Here is a 17,244-nt window from a genome sequence, read left to right on the forward strand (position 1 = left end):
TATCATTGTTTTAATACCAATTGTTTTAATAATAGTCGTTTTATAATAGTCGTTTTAATAATAGTAGTTTTATTGGCATATAGTTGTTTTAACTTAAAACTAAAATAATATAGAAAAGTTATATTTAAAGAAAAATATTAAAATAAATATAAAAAAAAAAAAGTTTGTTTTAAAAACAAATTATTTTTTAAAGAAGAAATAAATAAAAAAACGAAAATTAAAATTAAAATATAAAAAATAAAAAAAAAATATATCAAACTAATGGATAATGAGTAGTGAATAGTGGGAGGGTAAATTGGAGAATACAAAAAGAATGGGTTTCTCACTAATAAAGGAAAATGAGCTGGACCCATCCTTATTAAAATAATGTTAGAGGGGGTTCTCACTAATAGTCCCTATTTATTAATTTAATTTTATGCCTTTGATGTAAGATGGTTGTATATTTATCTTATTCCAGGTAATGTATAAGTTTGACGAATTTTCTTCTTTGTCACCCATAACAGACCTCAGTAAATTTACTGCGAATCAATGTTGTCATTAAATCTCAAAGTTTATCGGATGCAACTTTACTTTTATTAATAAGATAACAACCAAATGTTTTTCTAAACAATTAATAATTTTCTCATAACATTAATATTAAGTAAAATGAAAATTTTAATGGGAAAAAAATACATAAATTTGAGGCAAAAAATTATGACAAAACGTACCAAATTGCCCCATGTCTTTTCTAGTCAAACATTAAGGTGGTTTTTGCAAATGCTATTTGAAAGTGATTATGCGGTTTTTTTTTTTGCTCATAATCTATTTTTAGGTGTTTGCAAAATCAACTTTTATTTTTCGAAATATTTGCAAACACCCCAACTTTTAGAAATAAGCACTTAAAACTAACTTAAATCACAATCACTAACTTCTGCTTTTGAATAATCATTTGCAAACACCACCTAAAAAATTAACTTTACTAGTTTTGGGGTCGAACTTACCTTTTTACCCTTATTACTATTACATATATTATTATTTTGTTTTTTTCTTTTTTCTTTGCCCCAATATAAGTTTTTTTTTCCGCACATCTCTCTTCCTCCAAAATTGAGTTCTTTAAAAGACAAAATAAGTGAAAAAAAATTAAAATTCTAATTTTAGGCAATAAATTGATTATGAGATAAATCTTACTTTTGGACAAAAAATGAAGATGATAATGAGTATGTGAGACCAATTTTATTAACTAAATAAAATATAAATTAAATATTTTACTATATTATTAGGTTAAGAAAATATAAAATATTATGGGGCAAAATATATTCATCTTTATACATACATAAAATAAATTGTGTATATCTTTATACATATAGATAGATATAACAAGTGAGGGGTAAAAATATCAAAAAAAAAAAAAATTCAAAAAGTCAACTTGCCAAATCAGCACCCCACAAATGGATTGGATGGAACTAGAAAGGCTATTTTGGTATGTTTTATAATTTAGGGGGTCTTTGATAGTTACCCTATAATTCAGGGTGTAAACTGAACTTTGCCCAACAATATATAATACATAAGAGGCAGGCAATTCTAGGGCAAACAAAATCATATTTATCCGTCGTTGCTTCTAGGGCTGCCGTTGCGCGAGATCTTCTTGATGGTTGTGTTTCAGCGTATGATTCGATTTTCGAAATCCACTTGTCCTTCCTCAATTTCTTCGAGGCGGAAGATGTCCGAATTAGTCAATCCGTACGAAGCAATTTCTTCGAGGCGGAGGATGTCCGGATTAGTCAAGTCGTACGAAGACGGAGGAGATTTGGTTGACCAAATTGCTCTGGTAATTTCCTTATTCTTATACTGAAACAAGGTGTGTGTGTGTGTGTGTGTGTGTGTGTGTGTGTGTGTGTGTGTGTGTGTCTATATGTATTTATGGATTCTTTCTGTTGATTATTTCAGTCAATGATATGTTGTATTGACAGTTCTTTTCACGGATTTCTGGTGATTTTCTTGAATAATCTCGGTTGTAGAGTTTTTTACACACATGCTTCGAAAAGCAAGATTGAATTGTGTTGCCGTACTTTTTATTTTAATTTATTCTTTAGATTTTTCGTTTCCACATGTGATCTAGTCATAAGCTTCACAAAATTGGGAAATTTTTTTGGAAGATGAGCAGTAGTTGCACCAAGTTAAATGGGTTTTTTTTGCAAAAACAACCTGTCTAATTTCGAACTGCTGAAAATGTCCTCGTATTAAAAAAATTAGCAAGGACCTCCCTTGAAAATTAGTCAAAATTATTAAGGCTCCTGACAACTTATTGTGGACAACACCTAGACACGGCCACGGGCCGGTTCATACCGGTTCACGGTTCACTTTTTCCGGAACCGGAACCGGCTCGTAATATGCACGGTTCGGTAGGTCGGGTCGGCCCGCCGGTTCAATCCCGTTCCGGGCCTATCCAGGCTGGTTCACGGGTCGGCCCGGAAAATTTGATTTATATATATATATATATATATATATATATATATATATATATATATATATATATATATATATATATATATATATATATATATATATATATATATATATATATATATATATATATATATATTTAAAAAAAAAATGCTTAATGGATAAATAAATTAAAATAATTACTTTTAAATAGAAAAAAGAAAACAAAACGAAATAAATAAAATGACTCTAACTTAATTTTATAGGAAAAAAATGGGTGTAAGCGTATTTATTAAGAAAAAATGGGGGGGGGGGGGGGGGGGGGAGAATTCAAAAAATAGCAAAAAACGGCGGGTTCAGCGGGTCAGTTCACCGGGCCGGTTCACCAGCCGTTTTTTGCTTTTTTTGATTTTTTTTTATTATTTTTATTTTTAAATTTGGGTGAACCGCCGGCCCGGCCCGACGGTTCACGGTTCACGAATTCATAGAACCGGGCACGTCCTGGGGACGACGGGCCGGTTCACAAATTCATATTTCATGTTTCTCATCAAATAATAGTATTTTTTTCTCTTCTTTTTTTTCATATTTTTGTACATTTGTTTTTAAATTTTTTTTGGGTTGGGATATTGTTCGTTATTTTTAATAAAGGTTAATTTTGTCATTTCTCTTAAGTCAACAGCCAAATATGAAATAAGGGGCAGTATGCTTTGTAAAAAATAATATAAGGAGATTCTTGCTAATTTTTTTTAATATGAGGGTTTTTTTTGCCATTAAAAATTACATAGGGGTTATGTGCAATTAGCTCTAATTTAAATCTCCAAAGCTCTATGTGTTGATCTTTTATTACTATTTAGTGACTTTTTGCCAAATGAACTTTAAATTCTATAGTCTTTCTGGATTAAGTATCACTCTAGACTAGAGTTTTTTATTTACTTTTTCTTTCTTATGGGATTTAGATTCAAAATTTTGACTTTGAATAACTTGTTTGATCTTTTTTCTTTCTTTTCAATTCTAGCTAATTATTTGTTTTTTTTTTTTTATCCAGAAACACAGAGTACTGGAAATGAGGAAAAAAAGTTTAAGCTTGAATAGAATCCACGTGGAGGAAAAAGAGTTTAAACTTGAATAGAATCCACGTGGAGGAGATGAACAAGATGTGTGTAGACAGTTGGGCCGTTCGAAGATGCACAGAAAAAAATTCGAATGTACTGTATTTCTACGACTGTAACATCTCTTGTGGCCTCAGCATCATATGTTGGGTATTGCCTTTATGCCAAACCATGAATTAATTGGATTCTACTGTAATTTATAATTTAATTAAGTTGGAAAAAGTTCTCTGGATACGACCATCGACAAAAAATTCGAAGACGCACAGAAAAAATTTCGAATGTACTGTATTTCTACGACTGTGACATCTCTTGTGCCATCAGCATCATATGTTGGGTATTGCCTTTGTGCCAAACCATGAATTGATTGGATTCTACTGTAATTTAATTAAGTTGGAAAAAGTTCTCTGAGAGTTACTACCAAACTACTACTGCTTTGGTGTTATTTTATTATTGTTTTGAGTGTTTCTATTATGAGATCCTGTGTTTTAAAATTATATGAGATATCCCTTCAAATTGCGTGTCCCTGCAAAAAAACCTATTTTTTCCTCATTTATGTACTGTCGCAAATACCATTTGTACAATAATTATTTTAAAAAAATCGGCAATTATAAACTATTAATGAAATGTCAATTTTACCCTCTCTATTTTAATGCAATTTTAAATCTATATTTATTGCTGAATATTAAAATTTATAAAGTCAATTATATCATTATTCATAAAAATCATTAAACCACCCATCCAAAATTGCATCCACCTGAATTCGAACTTGTGACCATTAGAAAATATACAAGAATACTTACCATTAAGACACAAAACATAATTGACAATGAACTAACAATACGGATATATATCACAAAGCTACAATTTATAATGGTTATAAAACTTATATAAATAATGTTAAATAAATTATTAATTCTCATATAATTATAATTATATATTAATAATATCTCATACTAACAAATCTTTATATAATATATTTTAAAAGTCTAAGGAAATGCTGATCAACTCGTGTAATTTAAAAATGAATTTCGAAAGAATTTGAAGTTTGAATTGAATTGTAAATTGATTTAATTAAATCGTAATATTTGAATCAAATAAACTCATGTGTTTTCAATTCAAAAACAATATTCAAAGATTTGATCGATTAAGCTCAACTCATTTCAATTCGTAGACAATATTCAAATATTTGAATCAGTTAAACTCAATAATTTACAATAGCGTATTAATCAAACTATGTATAGTTAAAGTTTAGTATCTTTTTTTTTTATTGAATTTTATCATAAAAAATAATAAAATTTAATTAATTCATAAAAATCGTACAATTTCATCGGTTCATGGTTAGATTAAATCGGTTCATGGTTAGATTAAATCTTACGATTTACGATTTGATTCTTACGATTTTACGAATTAAATTATTATTATTTTGTTAAAATTGAATTAAAAGAATAGTAGACTTTAATTATAAATAACTAACTCGACTAATACGTTCTTGTCAGGGTTGAACTTAATCGATTCAAATTTTTGAATAATATTTACAAATTAAAAGGATTTGCGCTTTAATTAATAATAGTTAATTTGATTAAGACGTTCTTGTCAATAGTTGAGCGCGCTAATTAATCGATTCAAATATTTGAATAATGTTTACAAATTGTAAGGACTTGAGCTTAATTGGTTCAAATATTACGCTTTGATAAAATATTACGATTTACGATCAGGTTCTTACATGTGTGAGGAATTAATTTTTTTTATTTTTTATGACAAAATTAAATTAAAAATATATTAGACATTACTTATAAATAGTTAAATCAATTATGTAACACGTTATGTCAATAGTTAAGCAACCGATTCAAATATTTGAATAATGTTTACTAATTGAAAGGATTTGAACTTAATCGATTCAAATCTTACTATTTGATTAAATTAAATATTAAAAGAAAATTCACAATATAGTATTTGTAGTATCTAATTTTATTTTAAAGTGAGAAAACTACTAATTGGAATGAGTTATAAATTTTTCTTCTTCTAAATAAACATATTATTTTATTTTTTATTTGGATTTGTCACAGTATCGATTTAATAACATAAGTGAGTTTGAATTAAGTTATGCATTTTTTTTTTATATTTAATTGAGCATTCTTTACATTTTTAAATGGTGGAGTTTATTAATAATTATAATATTATATAATTAATGATAGATGTTTGGCGTATTGAACTACAATTCTTTATATTTTTTAAACTTTCTAATTTAAAATTTGTTAATAATTTATTTAATATCATTTAATAATAATGAATGTTGCAATTAATATTTTAATTAACAGTATTTATACAATTATGGTTAAATATATCATAATAAGTTAATGTGCTCGGATGGTTAGGAATGATGAATGTATTAAGTTGTAAATTAATCATTTTTATATTAATCTAATAAAAAAAATAATCGAAGGATAATTTGGTAAAGTACTTCATTTTTTAGAACATAGGCCGTGTTATTTTCCTAGGGTCCAGATTTAATCTTAGAAAATTAATGGTGATTAATACATATCTCATATAAGTTTAGAACACAGGTGATCTCACCCTAGAAAGACCCTATTGTTTTATGTTAACGAAACAACTTTATTATTGTTTTGAGTTTAGGCAAACAAATTAGAAAACTCGTCCAACAGAACTTTTTTATTTCATTATCGTTGAGCATGCAATCGTGAATTACATTAAATGGAAATTTCAAGAAAATAGACAACTAAACCATTATTAATTGGAATTTGAATTGAGCCTGCTTTGAGAAATGTAAAACTTCGAAATGACCAATGACTGTGAAATTCTTTGATATAAACAACAACCGCTAAAATAAATCAGCGAACTTTAAGAGGAGACAAAAAATAAAAGGATAATTAGTGAAAACCCCCCACATCATTTACATATATTAGGGTGGGTTTAACCCCCTTTTCATAATTAGTGAAACCCCCCATGTATTAAATTCGAATTTTCATGAATAATTTCATAATTGACATTTACATTTTCACCCTTGTGTAATTAATTTATTTAAACACGTGATTTGAAGAAAATCTTTGAGATCACGATATATCGGCATATTCCATAACCGCCTCATCTCTCTCAAACATCGTGTTAATTTTTGAACCGTTCCAAAGGTACGTGTTGAGATTCATATCTCGTTCCGTTCAGAGAGTCGGCGAATGTAATTGAAGAAGGCGAGTTTCTTTATTTTTATTTTTTGCAACGCAGTTGTGTTTTATTACAGATTTGATGCATCGAATTTGGATTCATATATATGGTGAATTTGATGTAATTGCAGAAAGTGGCTTCTAATTGATTTCATATATGTGAACTGTTGTTTCGTTGTTTGTGCAAACGATAGCGTACGGACTATGAATGAACAGTTATGTTTGTATCCAGGAGTTTTTTTTTTGTGCTGAGTATGTTCAGATTTTATAGTCGTGTTATGCAGATAACACGACTATTTGTTTTGCAGTAACATGTTCGCAATTCGTTTACTATTATAGTTGATTTATTTATAGTCGTTTAATTATAGTCGTTTATGCAGTAAGCAATAATAGTTGTTTAATGCATATTCTATATTAACTGTGGTTTCATTTAAATATTATGTTTGTTGTAGATGGATAACAGTGTTAATATATTTGTGAAGTACGGTGGTTTGGTTGCTTTGAAGCGATCTTCTGGACTCACTTTCCAAGCATTGGTTGATTTTGTGTGTTCGAAATGGCAATGTCTGAATGCATCTAGTATAAGCATGACTTATATGATGGCTGATTGTGGAGAATGCATTATCGCGGATGATGAAGACTTGGTACCCATGTTTGCATTGTTGCGCGAGTTATCTTTGGTGCGTATAAATATCGAGGTGAAGGGTGTAGCTGGCATTGTGACTCGACCGAGTCAACATGTGGATGCACCAATTGGACATGCCGACACTCAGATGACCCTGCCAATGATCGGCTATGACAAAGATGGTGAGGATACGGAAGATCGTGATTTGGAAAACGTGGCTGCGGCGGTTGAGGGCAAGAAGTTGTTGAGTGCTGATTGGATTTATTTGATAAAAGACGTAGGTCAGGTTTTTGAAGGTGGTGTTGCCGACTGTTGTAGTCGATTTCATTAATCCAACTAGATAATTGATCTTGATAATTTGTAGTTGTTTTAATTGATAAATAGTTGTTTTAATTGAAAAATAGTTGTTTTAACAGAAGAAATATAGTTGTGTTGGTTTTATTCACAGAAATATAGTTGTTTTAACAGAACAAATATAGCTGTGTTGGTGCTATTCGCTGAAATATAGTTGTTTTAACTGAAAATTATACTTGTGTTGGTGTTATTCAGAGAAATATAGTTGTTTTAACTGAAAAATTATAGTTGTGTTGGAATTAATTACATAAATATACTTGTTTTAACTGAAGAATTAATGATGCTTACATAAAAATTGATCTATATTACATATATTTATCTAATAGGACAATATTCGCTATAACAAAACAAAGTTTAAACATATCTTGAAAATTAAGAAAACGTAAATTTAAATAACAACTGTCAACAACATTAAACAAAATCCATTTTAAGGGTTACAGTGATCAAGCGATGTTAGTGTTTGCGTTTTTGTTCGTCCCGTTGTCCTTGCACTTCCCCCATTCTAGAAGAGTCTTCACAATTTTTATCCACATGTTTGGAGGTAGTCTATTTCGATTTCTTCCTCGATGATTGAATGTTCCTCGAAAATGTTCTTTGGCGTATGAAACGTGCTACTATCATTGTGTACCCTCTGTTAAGACAATATAGATCAACATCATGTGAAAAATAAATGCATATCAAACACGGTCTGCAGAGAATTACTTATTGGTTAATTTACAGAAATATTTACAGAATAGTCTATCTAGGCAGAATAGTCTATTTTTCAGAATTGTTTATGTACATACTAATGAACTGTTTCCAGAATATTTTATTAACACTTAACAAAAACAGTTTAATAATAAATGAGACAACCAAGCAAATAGACTATTTCGAATCACAATGGCATGGAGATTGACCTATTTTAAAAACAAAGTCTATTTGCAAAATAGTCAATTTATATCTACGCAGAATAGTCTATTTACAGATTGTCATGTAAAACTACTGCATTATTACCTAAATAGTCTGTTAAGAGTTAACAAAAACAGTTTACTAATAAATCCCACAAATTATAGTAGGAATTCAAGTCATACAAACAAATCCCAGAAATTATAGCAGGAATTCAAAATAATTACCTGAGTCGGTTAGCCGAATGTCGTTCAATGCTTTCGTCCTGCGTTCTCCTGTTCACAAAAACAAAATGTAAAAAAAACACATTTGTAGGCTATGTTTTTTGATATAATCGAAAAGAGGATATGAGTAAACAAGACTATTTCAGGGGATACTTACTGTTCCCAGGCGTTGCTTTATTTCTCGATTGCGCTGCGTGGGTGTCCATAGCTTCAAGAATTTCACTTTTTTGGGAGTTTCGTCGCTCTTTTATTTTATTTTTTTAACCCAGGGAATGGAACAGCGTGGTTGTATCGCGATTATGGTGGGTGAGTGAGTTTAAGAATTTGGCCGCGATTCAATTTCTCTACCCATAGGTTTTGTCGCCGGCGTAGTTGTTTAGCAGAATTAGGTTTTGCAGTGGGAGTTATGGAAAGATTAGGAAGAGCGAGATTTGGGGAAAAAATCTCACACGTTTCAGCAGTTTATTTTCCAGATTTTTAGTGATTTTTTATTACACATAACGTGGCTCCAAAAAGGCTATTTTCGGGATTAATTAAAATAGTGGATTTCCTACCAATATTGAAAATATGGCTGGATCCCCCATTATTAAAAAAACACTAGAGAGGGTTATGACTAATAGTCCCAAAAATAAATATTAATAAAAAAAAATCGAATCACGTTGAAACGCAGCCATCAAGGAGATCTGGCAACGGCGGAGAAATAATACTTGTTTGCAACCCTAACTTTGCTGACTACATATAGGAAAATTGGAGTTCCAAGAATTGGAGTTTTGATCCTATAAGTTTGAGTAGGTAGAGTTTTAGCCCTATAAGTACTCAAATTTTAGCAAGAATCCCCTTATATTATTTTTTACAAAGCATACTGCCCCTTATTTCATATTTGGCTGTTGACTTAAGAGAAATGACAAAATTACCCTTTATTAAAAATAATGAAAAATATCCCAACACAAAAAAAATTTAAAAACAAAATGGGGTGTAAGGGTATTTATAAGAAAAAATGGGGGGGGGGGGGGGGGGGGGGGGGAATTCAAAAAATAGCAAAAAACGGTCGGTTCACTGGGCCGGTTCACCGGCCGTTTTTTGCTTTTTTTTTTGAATTTTTTTGATTTTTTTGTTTTAAATTTGGGTGAACCGCCGGGCCGTCCCGGCGGTTCACGGTTCACCAATTCATAGAACCGGACCCGTCCCGGGGACGACGGGCCGGTTCACGGGTCCCGGGCCGGTTCACCGGTCAACGGGTTGGGCCGGTTCGTCAACGGGCCGGTTCCGGGCCCAAAACCGGCCCGTGGCTGTGTCTAACAACACCCGCGGATTGTGCGATTGGGGATGTACTTTTCAACTCGAAAAAACTAATGTTTGGAACCATTTCCATTTTGTTTTCATTGTTTCCCCAAAACAAAATGAAATTTATTACACTTTTCAAATCATATTCTCAAAACAATTTCAAAAGTTTCTCTCTCCTTAAGACATGATGTGACTGCTACAGTAAAATGATGTGACTGCTACAGTAAAAAATGTCTTCACTAAAAAACAAATAAACATCACTTCATCTTTCAATTTTTTTCTTCAAAAATACCTTTTTCTAACACATTTAAACATGATTTGACTTCTACAGTGTATTTTGTCTCCTTCCAAAATACAAACAAACATTACTTTCATTCTCAAATTATTCCCCCAAAACATATTTCCTCAAAATGAAATCAAAATAAGATCCAAAACGCTTCCAAACATTGCCTTAAAATAACCTTTCAATTATCAATTTTAAAAATTACAAATTCAACCCAAAAAATTATGTGCCCCAAAATGAAGTTTTCGAAATTTTCAATCCAATCCTTGCCATATTCAAAAAATTCCTCTCTCCAAATTAACCCAAAATCGGAACGTCAATCTCAGATTTTTAATTTAGTCCTTAACACAATCCTCAACAGAAAATGTCAATCCCGATTTCTATTTTCAAAACGATTGTCTTCACCTCTGACCAAAACCCGAATTCCTCCACCAGCCATAAAAAACCCTCAGTTTCTTTAGTAAAATTCTAAAAGAAGCTGGTGAATCTTCAATTTGAGGACTTTGACGGCGTGGTTTTTGGGAGGCAGAGTGGTGGTGGGTGGTGGTGGTTTGGGTGGCGGGATGGTGGTCGGTGGGTTTGGTTTGACGTGGAAGATAATGAAACATGGGGTGAAGGTGGGTGGGTGTGGTTTGACGGGAAACATGAAATAATAGTATTTTTTCTCTTCTTTTTTTTCGTATTTTTTTACATCTGTTTTTAAATTTTTTTTGGGTTGGGATATTGTTCATTATTTTTAATAAAGGGTAATTTTGTCATTTCTCTTAAGTCAACAACCAAATATGAAATAAGTGGCAGTATGCTTTATAAAAAATAATATAAGGGGATTCTTGCTAATTTTTTTAATATGAGGGTTTTTTTGGCCATTAGAAATTATACAGGGGTTCTGTGCAATTAGTTCTAATTTAAATCTCCAAAGTTCTATGTGTTGATCTTTATTACTATTTAGTGACTTTTTGCCAAATGAACTTTAAATTATGTAGTCTTTCTGGATTAAGTATCACTTTAGACTATAATTTTTTATTTACTTTTTCTTTTTTATGGGATTAAGATTCAAAATTTTGACTTTGAATAACTTGTTTGATCTTTTTTCTTTCTTTTCAATTCTAGCTAATTATTTGTTTTTTTTCTTTTTTTCTTTTTATACAGAAACACAGAGTACTGGAAATGAGGAAAAAGAGTTTAAACTTGAATAGAATCCACGTGGAGGAAAAAGAATTTAAACTTGAATAGAATCCACGTGGAGAAGATGAACAAGATGTGTGTAGACAGTTGGAAAAAGAATTTAAACTTGAATAGAATCCACGTGGAGAAGATGAACGAGATGTGTGTAGACAGTTGGGCCGCACAGAAAAAAAATTCGAATGTACTGTATTTCTACGACTGTAACATCTCTTGTGGCCTCAGCATCATATGTTGGGTATTGTCTTTATGCCAAAATATGAATTAATTGGATTCTACTGTAATTTAATTAAGTTGGAAAAAGTTCTCTCGAGAGCTACTACCAAACTACTAGTGTTATTTTATTATTGTTTTATGTTAAGGAAACAACTTTATTATTGTTTTGAGTTTAGGCAAACAAATTAGAAAACTCGTCCAACATAACTTTTTTATTTCATTATCGTTGAGCATGCAAGCGGGAATTACATTAAATGGAAATTTCAAGAAATAGACAACTAAACCATTATTAATTGGAATTTGAATTGAGCCTGCTTTGAGAAATGTAAAACTTCGAAATGACCTATGACTGTGAAATTCTTTCATATAAACAACAACCGTTGAAATAAATCAGCAAACTTTAAGAGGAGACAAAAAATGAATATTACTAAAAAAAATCGAATCATACGTTAAAACGCAGCCATCAAGGAGATTGGCAACCGCGGAGAAATAATACTTGTTTGCAACCCTAACTTTGCTGACTACATATAGGAAAATTGGAGTTCCAAGAATTGGAGTTTTGATCCTATAAGTTTGAGTAGGTAGAGTTTTAGTCCTATAAGTACTCAAATTTTGATCTTGGTCCTAATATTTTCAAATGTTTGCTTTTAATCCCACTGATATTGGATTGCTCAATGGGTAACCCACCCTTTATTTTACAAATTTTAATAAAATTTTGATAATTATAGTTCAACCAACTTTTGATAATATTAGAAACCACTAATAGACCCATTATAGATAGGTTGATAGAAATTTCCAATTCGATCCAATGGGTCGGTTAAAAAATATTATTTGCCTAAAAATATCATCGGTAATGGATCGGTTGGTGGATAGAAACCAACTCAGTCCTACCCCTATCGATATTGATACCGATATATTGATACTGATATCGATATCGATACTGATACTGATTCTGATACATATATTGACACCGATACTGATACCGATTCGATACCGACATGGATACTGACACTGATACCGTACCGGTACCGATACCGACACCGATATCGATATCGATACCGATACCGATATCGATACCAATCCTAATACCGATACAAATATCGATACTTATGCTGATACTCATATAGATACTTATACTGATTTTTATTTTGATACTGTTATTGATACTGATATTAGTACTAATATTAATACTAATATTAATAGTAATACTAATACTAATATCTTATATATAAAAGAAAGATATTTTGAACAAAATCCTAAATATAAACCTAGGTGCAATTTCGACAAATTATTTTTTGACAGTTTCTTTTTTATTTTATTTTTTTCCTTTGGGCGGTTTTTTTTTACTCCACAATGATAACAATAAAAAAATAAAATAACTAAACACACACGATGATACCAATGATAACAACACACGATAAGTAACTGGTCCATTTACATCTCACATAATGAACTATGATAAAGCATACCTGTAAAAAATGATTGACAGCACTTTTGACAACAGAAGGTTCATGAGGTGGTAACTGCAAGCCAAAATAGAGCATAGTAACTTAATATACACAATTACATATCAAATTCCCCACAAATCAATTGGTAATCAGAGCAGACAAAAATGACATGCTCTTTCTAGAGCTCCAAAGGTATCGGACATTGAGCTCGAGCTTTTTTAAACATTTTCAAGCTTTAAATCACTGTCAGCGTCAAAAAATGAGTTATCGAGCTTATAAATTTAGGCTCAGACTTGAGCTCGATTAAAAAATACTGAGCATGGGCTAATAAGCTCATTTACAATATATCCTATTCCAGCTCAAGCTCGAATAAAAATGTTGAGCTCGATTCGACTCATTTACAATAGATCCTAAATCGAGTTCTAGCTCAAAATCACGTGTACTTTCCTAGTATTTTTTTTCTCAATATTTTCTAGAATTAGTATAAATGAAAGTAAAGGGTTAAAATAAACTATCCTCATCCAACTTCATAGAATTTAGCTGTAACATTTACGCATGAAGTTACATGATTTAAGAACAAAAGAAAAGCCATATCGACAAAATTAACTCACCACTTCACCCGGTTTTCTTTTGCTTGTCCTCTCAATATCGACATGGCATACATTTGACAGTGCATGAACACCAGCATCCTAAACATTATCCGAAAATGCAGTAACAATTAAAAAAACCGCATAACTGATTCAAATCTAAAACAACAACAAAAAAAATGAATCGAAGAACTCACAGTCCAGCTCGAGCAAAAAATCGAAACAGGCTGTCCAATAAATTTCTGAAAAGCATCCTACAAAAAAATTAAAAAAAAAAAAAAAAAACAGGCAATTAGAATAAACACAAAACTGAATTTCGATAAACATTATGGAATCAAATAATCTTAACAACTAATAATTAGGGAAAAATGGTAAATTAAAATCACCTCGAGAACACCAACAACAGTTCTACCAGTTGGCTGCTGTTGTGCGCCGGAAAATCGAGTGCCTAAATACTCAATCGCAACTAGGTATCTTTGAATTCTCGGATTCGGTACCATATTTTTTTCAGCGAACTCTCCGGCTTCCTCCTCCTCCTCCTCTTCCTCGCCGTCGCCGGAGAAATCTACGCCGTCGAATTTGGCCAGTTTAGAGGGGCGTTGAGGAGATTCAGGTCGTTGCAAATGCGGGATAATCTGCGGTTGCTCGTCTGTCATTTACACACTCCCTCTAGGGTTTCTCTTTCAGTTTTTTTGACCGCCGGAGAAGAGGGCTTTGTTTTATGAAAAAACAGTTTTATATATATAAGGGTAAATGGCATTTTGCCCCCCTAAACTATATGCCAATTCGCACTCTACCCCTGAACAACTTCTTTTTACAAGATTTCCCTCAAAAGTCAAAATTGTGTAAAATAATCGAATTGGAGGAAAATCGTGAACAAAAAATTGTTCAGGGGTAGAGTTCGAATCGGCCTATAATTTAGGGGGCAAAGAGTCATTTATCCTATATATAAGTAAGGTTTTACCTCGTAAATTTATTTTGGCTAGTTCCGTATACCTTTAATTTCCCAGTATTATTACTAGAATTTTGGCCCGTGTGATGCACGGGATTGAAGTAAAATTAATATAAAGTAAAGTTCAATTTAAACGACAAAATTAAAGTTTCAATTAATTTTGATGTTTTGCTATATGTATTGATGATAATCCCCCATCCGTAACTTGTGTTGCGGTATTTATTAATTTAATTTTATGTCTTTAATGTAAGATGGTTGTATATTTATCTTATTCCAGGTAATGTATAAGTTTGACGAATTTTCTTCTTTGTCACCCATAACAGGCCTCAATAAATTTACTGCGAATCAATGTTGTCATTAAATCTCAAAAGTTTATCAAATGCAACTTTACTTTTATTAATAAGATAACAACCAAATGTTTTTCTAAACAATTAATAATTTTCTCATAAAATTAATATTAAGTAAAATGAAAATTTTAATGGGAAAAAAATACATAAATTTGAGGCAAAAAATTATGACAAAACGTACCAAATTGCCCCATGTCTTTTCTAGTCAAACATTAAGGTGGTGTTTGCAAATGCTATTTGAAAGTGATTATGCGGTTTTTTCTTCTCATAATCTATTTTTAGGTGTTTGCAAAATCAACTTTTATTTTCCGAAATATTTGCAAACACCCCCAACTTTTAGAAATAAGCACTTAAAACTAACTTAAATCACAATCACTAACTTCTGCTTTTAAATAATCATTTGCAAACACCACCTAAAAAATTAACTTTACTAGTTTTGGGGTCGAAATTACCTTTTTACCCTTATTACTATTACATATATTATTATTTAGTTTTTTTTCTTTTTTCTTTGCCCCAATATAAGATTTTTTTTTTTCGCACATCTCTCTTCCTCCAAAATTGAGTTCTTTAAAAGACAAAACAAGTGAAAAAAAATTAAAATTCTAATTTTAGGCAATAAATTGATTATGAGATAAATCTTACTTTTGGACAAAAAATGAAGATGATAATGAGTATGTGAGACCAATTTTATTAACTAAATAAAATATAAATTAAACATTTTACTATATTATTAGGTTAAGAAAATATATGGGGCAAAATATTGGGGCAAAATATATTCATCTTTATACATACATAAAATAAATTGTGTATATCTTTATACATATAGATATAACAAGTGAGGGGTAAAAATATCAAAAAAAAAAATAATTTCAAAAAGTCAACTTGCCACATCAGCACCCCACAAATGGATTGGATGGAACTAGAAAGGCTATTTTGATATGTTTTATAATTTAGGGGGTCTTTGATAGTTACCCTATAATTCAAGGTGTAAACTGAACTTTGCCCAACAATATATAATACATAAGAGGTAGGCAATTCTAGGGCAAACAAAATCATATTTATCCGTCGTTGCTTCTAGGGCTGCCGTTGCGCGAGATCTCCTTGATGGTTGTGTTTCAGCGTATGATTCGATTTTCGAAATCCACTTGTCCTTCCTCAATTTCTTCGAGGCGGAAGATGTCCGAATTAGTCAATCCGTACGAAGCAATTTCTTCGAGGCGGAGGATGTCCGGATTAGTCAAGTCGTACGAAGACGGAGGAGATTTGGTTGACCAAATTGCTCTGATAATTTCCTTATTCTTATACTGAAACAAGGTGTGTGTGTGTGTGTGTGTGTGTGTGTGTGTGTGTGTGTGTGTGTGTGTGTATATGTATTTATGGATTCTTTCTGTTGATTATTTCGGTCAATGATATATTGTATTGACAGTTCTTTTCACGGATTTCTGGTGATTTTCTTGAATAATCTCGGTTGTAGAGTTTTTTACACACATGCTTCGAAAAGCAAGATTGAATTGTGTTGCCGTACTTTTTTTTTTAATTTATTCTTTAGATTTTTCGTTTCCACATGTGATTAGTCATAAGCTTCACAAAATTGGGAATTTTTTTTGGAAGATGAGCAGTAGTTGCACCAAGTTAAATGGGTTTTTTTTTTGCAAAAACAACCTGTCTAATTTCGAACTGCTGAAAATGTCCTCGTGTTAAAAAAATTAGCAAGGACCTCCCTTGAAAATTAGTCAAAGTTATTAAGGCTCCTGACAACTTATCGTGGACAACACCTAGACACGGCCACAGACCGGTTCATACCGGTTCACGGTTTACTTTTTCCGGAACCGGAACCGGCTCGTAATATGCACGGTTCGGTGGGTCAGGTCGGCCCGCCGGTTCAATCCGGTTCCGGGCCTATCCGGGCCGGTTCACGGGTCGGCCCGGAAAATATATATATATATATATACTTAATGGATAAATAAATTAAAATAATTACTTTTAAATAGAAAAAAGAAAACAAAACGAAATAAATAAAATGACTTTAACGTAATTTTATAGGAAAAAAATGGGTGTAAGCGTATTTATTAAGAAAAAATGGGGGGGGGGGGAATTCAAAAAATAGCAAAAAACGGCGGGTACAACGGGTCAGTTCACCGGGCCGGT

At 31.5% G+C, this 17,244-nt stretch overlaps 2 protein-coding genes and 1 long non-coding RNA gene across 5 annotated transcripts in view; 1 reads left to right on the top strand and 2 right to left on the bottom strand.

Moving 5' to 3' along the window:
- Positions 1-17,244, bottom strand: part of LOC105970202 (uncharacterized) — a 47,134-nt gene that overhangs the window by 6,739 nt on the left and 23,151 nt on the right. The gene's annotated exons all lie outside the window — the stretch shown is intronic.
- On the top strand, positions 1,564-4,042 carry LOC148772144 (uncharacterized). Its single transcript, XR_016030054.1, has 2 exons — positions 1,564-1,807; positions 3,467-4,042. It is a non-coding gene; the product is annotated as an uncharacterized LOC148772144 (long non-coding RNA).
- On the bottom strand, positions 8,801-14,519 carry LOC148772145 (uncharacterized). 2 transcript variants are annotated; one of them, XM_088825382.1, is made up of 5 exons: positions 14,184-14,519; positions 13,995-14,051; positions 13,822-13,899; positions 13,232-13,285; positions 8,801-8,848 (listed from the first exon to the last, which is right to left on the bottom strand). In XM_088825382.1, exons 1-5 carry the CDS (start codon positions 14,451-14,453, stop codon positions 8,825-8,827), a joined length of 483 nt encoding a protein of 160 aa, XP_088681508.1. In that variant the 5' UTR covers positions 14,454-14,519; the 3' UTR covers positions 8,801-8,824. The 2 variants fall into 2 exon arrangements, with proteins under 2 accessions (XP_088681508.1, XP_088681505.1); XM_088825379.1 differs by lacking the exon at positions 8,801-8,848 and having other exon boundaries at positions 13,120-13,285.

The sequence above is a fragment of the Erythranthe guttata genome, chromosome 2 (genome assembly GCF_056151865.1).
Source record: "Erythranthe guttata isolate IM_541 chromosome 2, IM_541, whole genome shotgun sequence".
NCBI classification, from domain to species: Eukaryota; Viridiplantae; Streptophyta; class Magnoliopsida; order Lamiales; family Phrymaceae; genus Erythranthe; species Erythranthe guttata.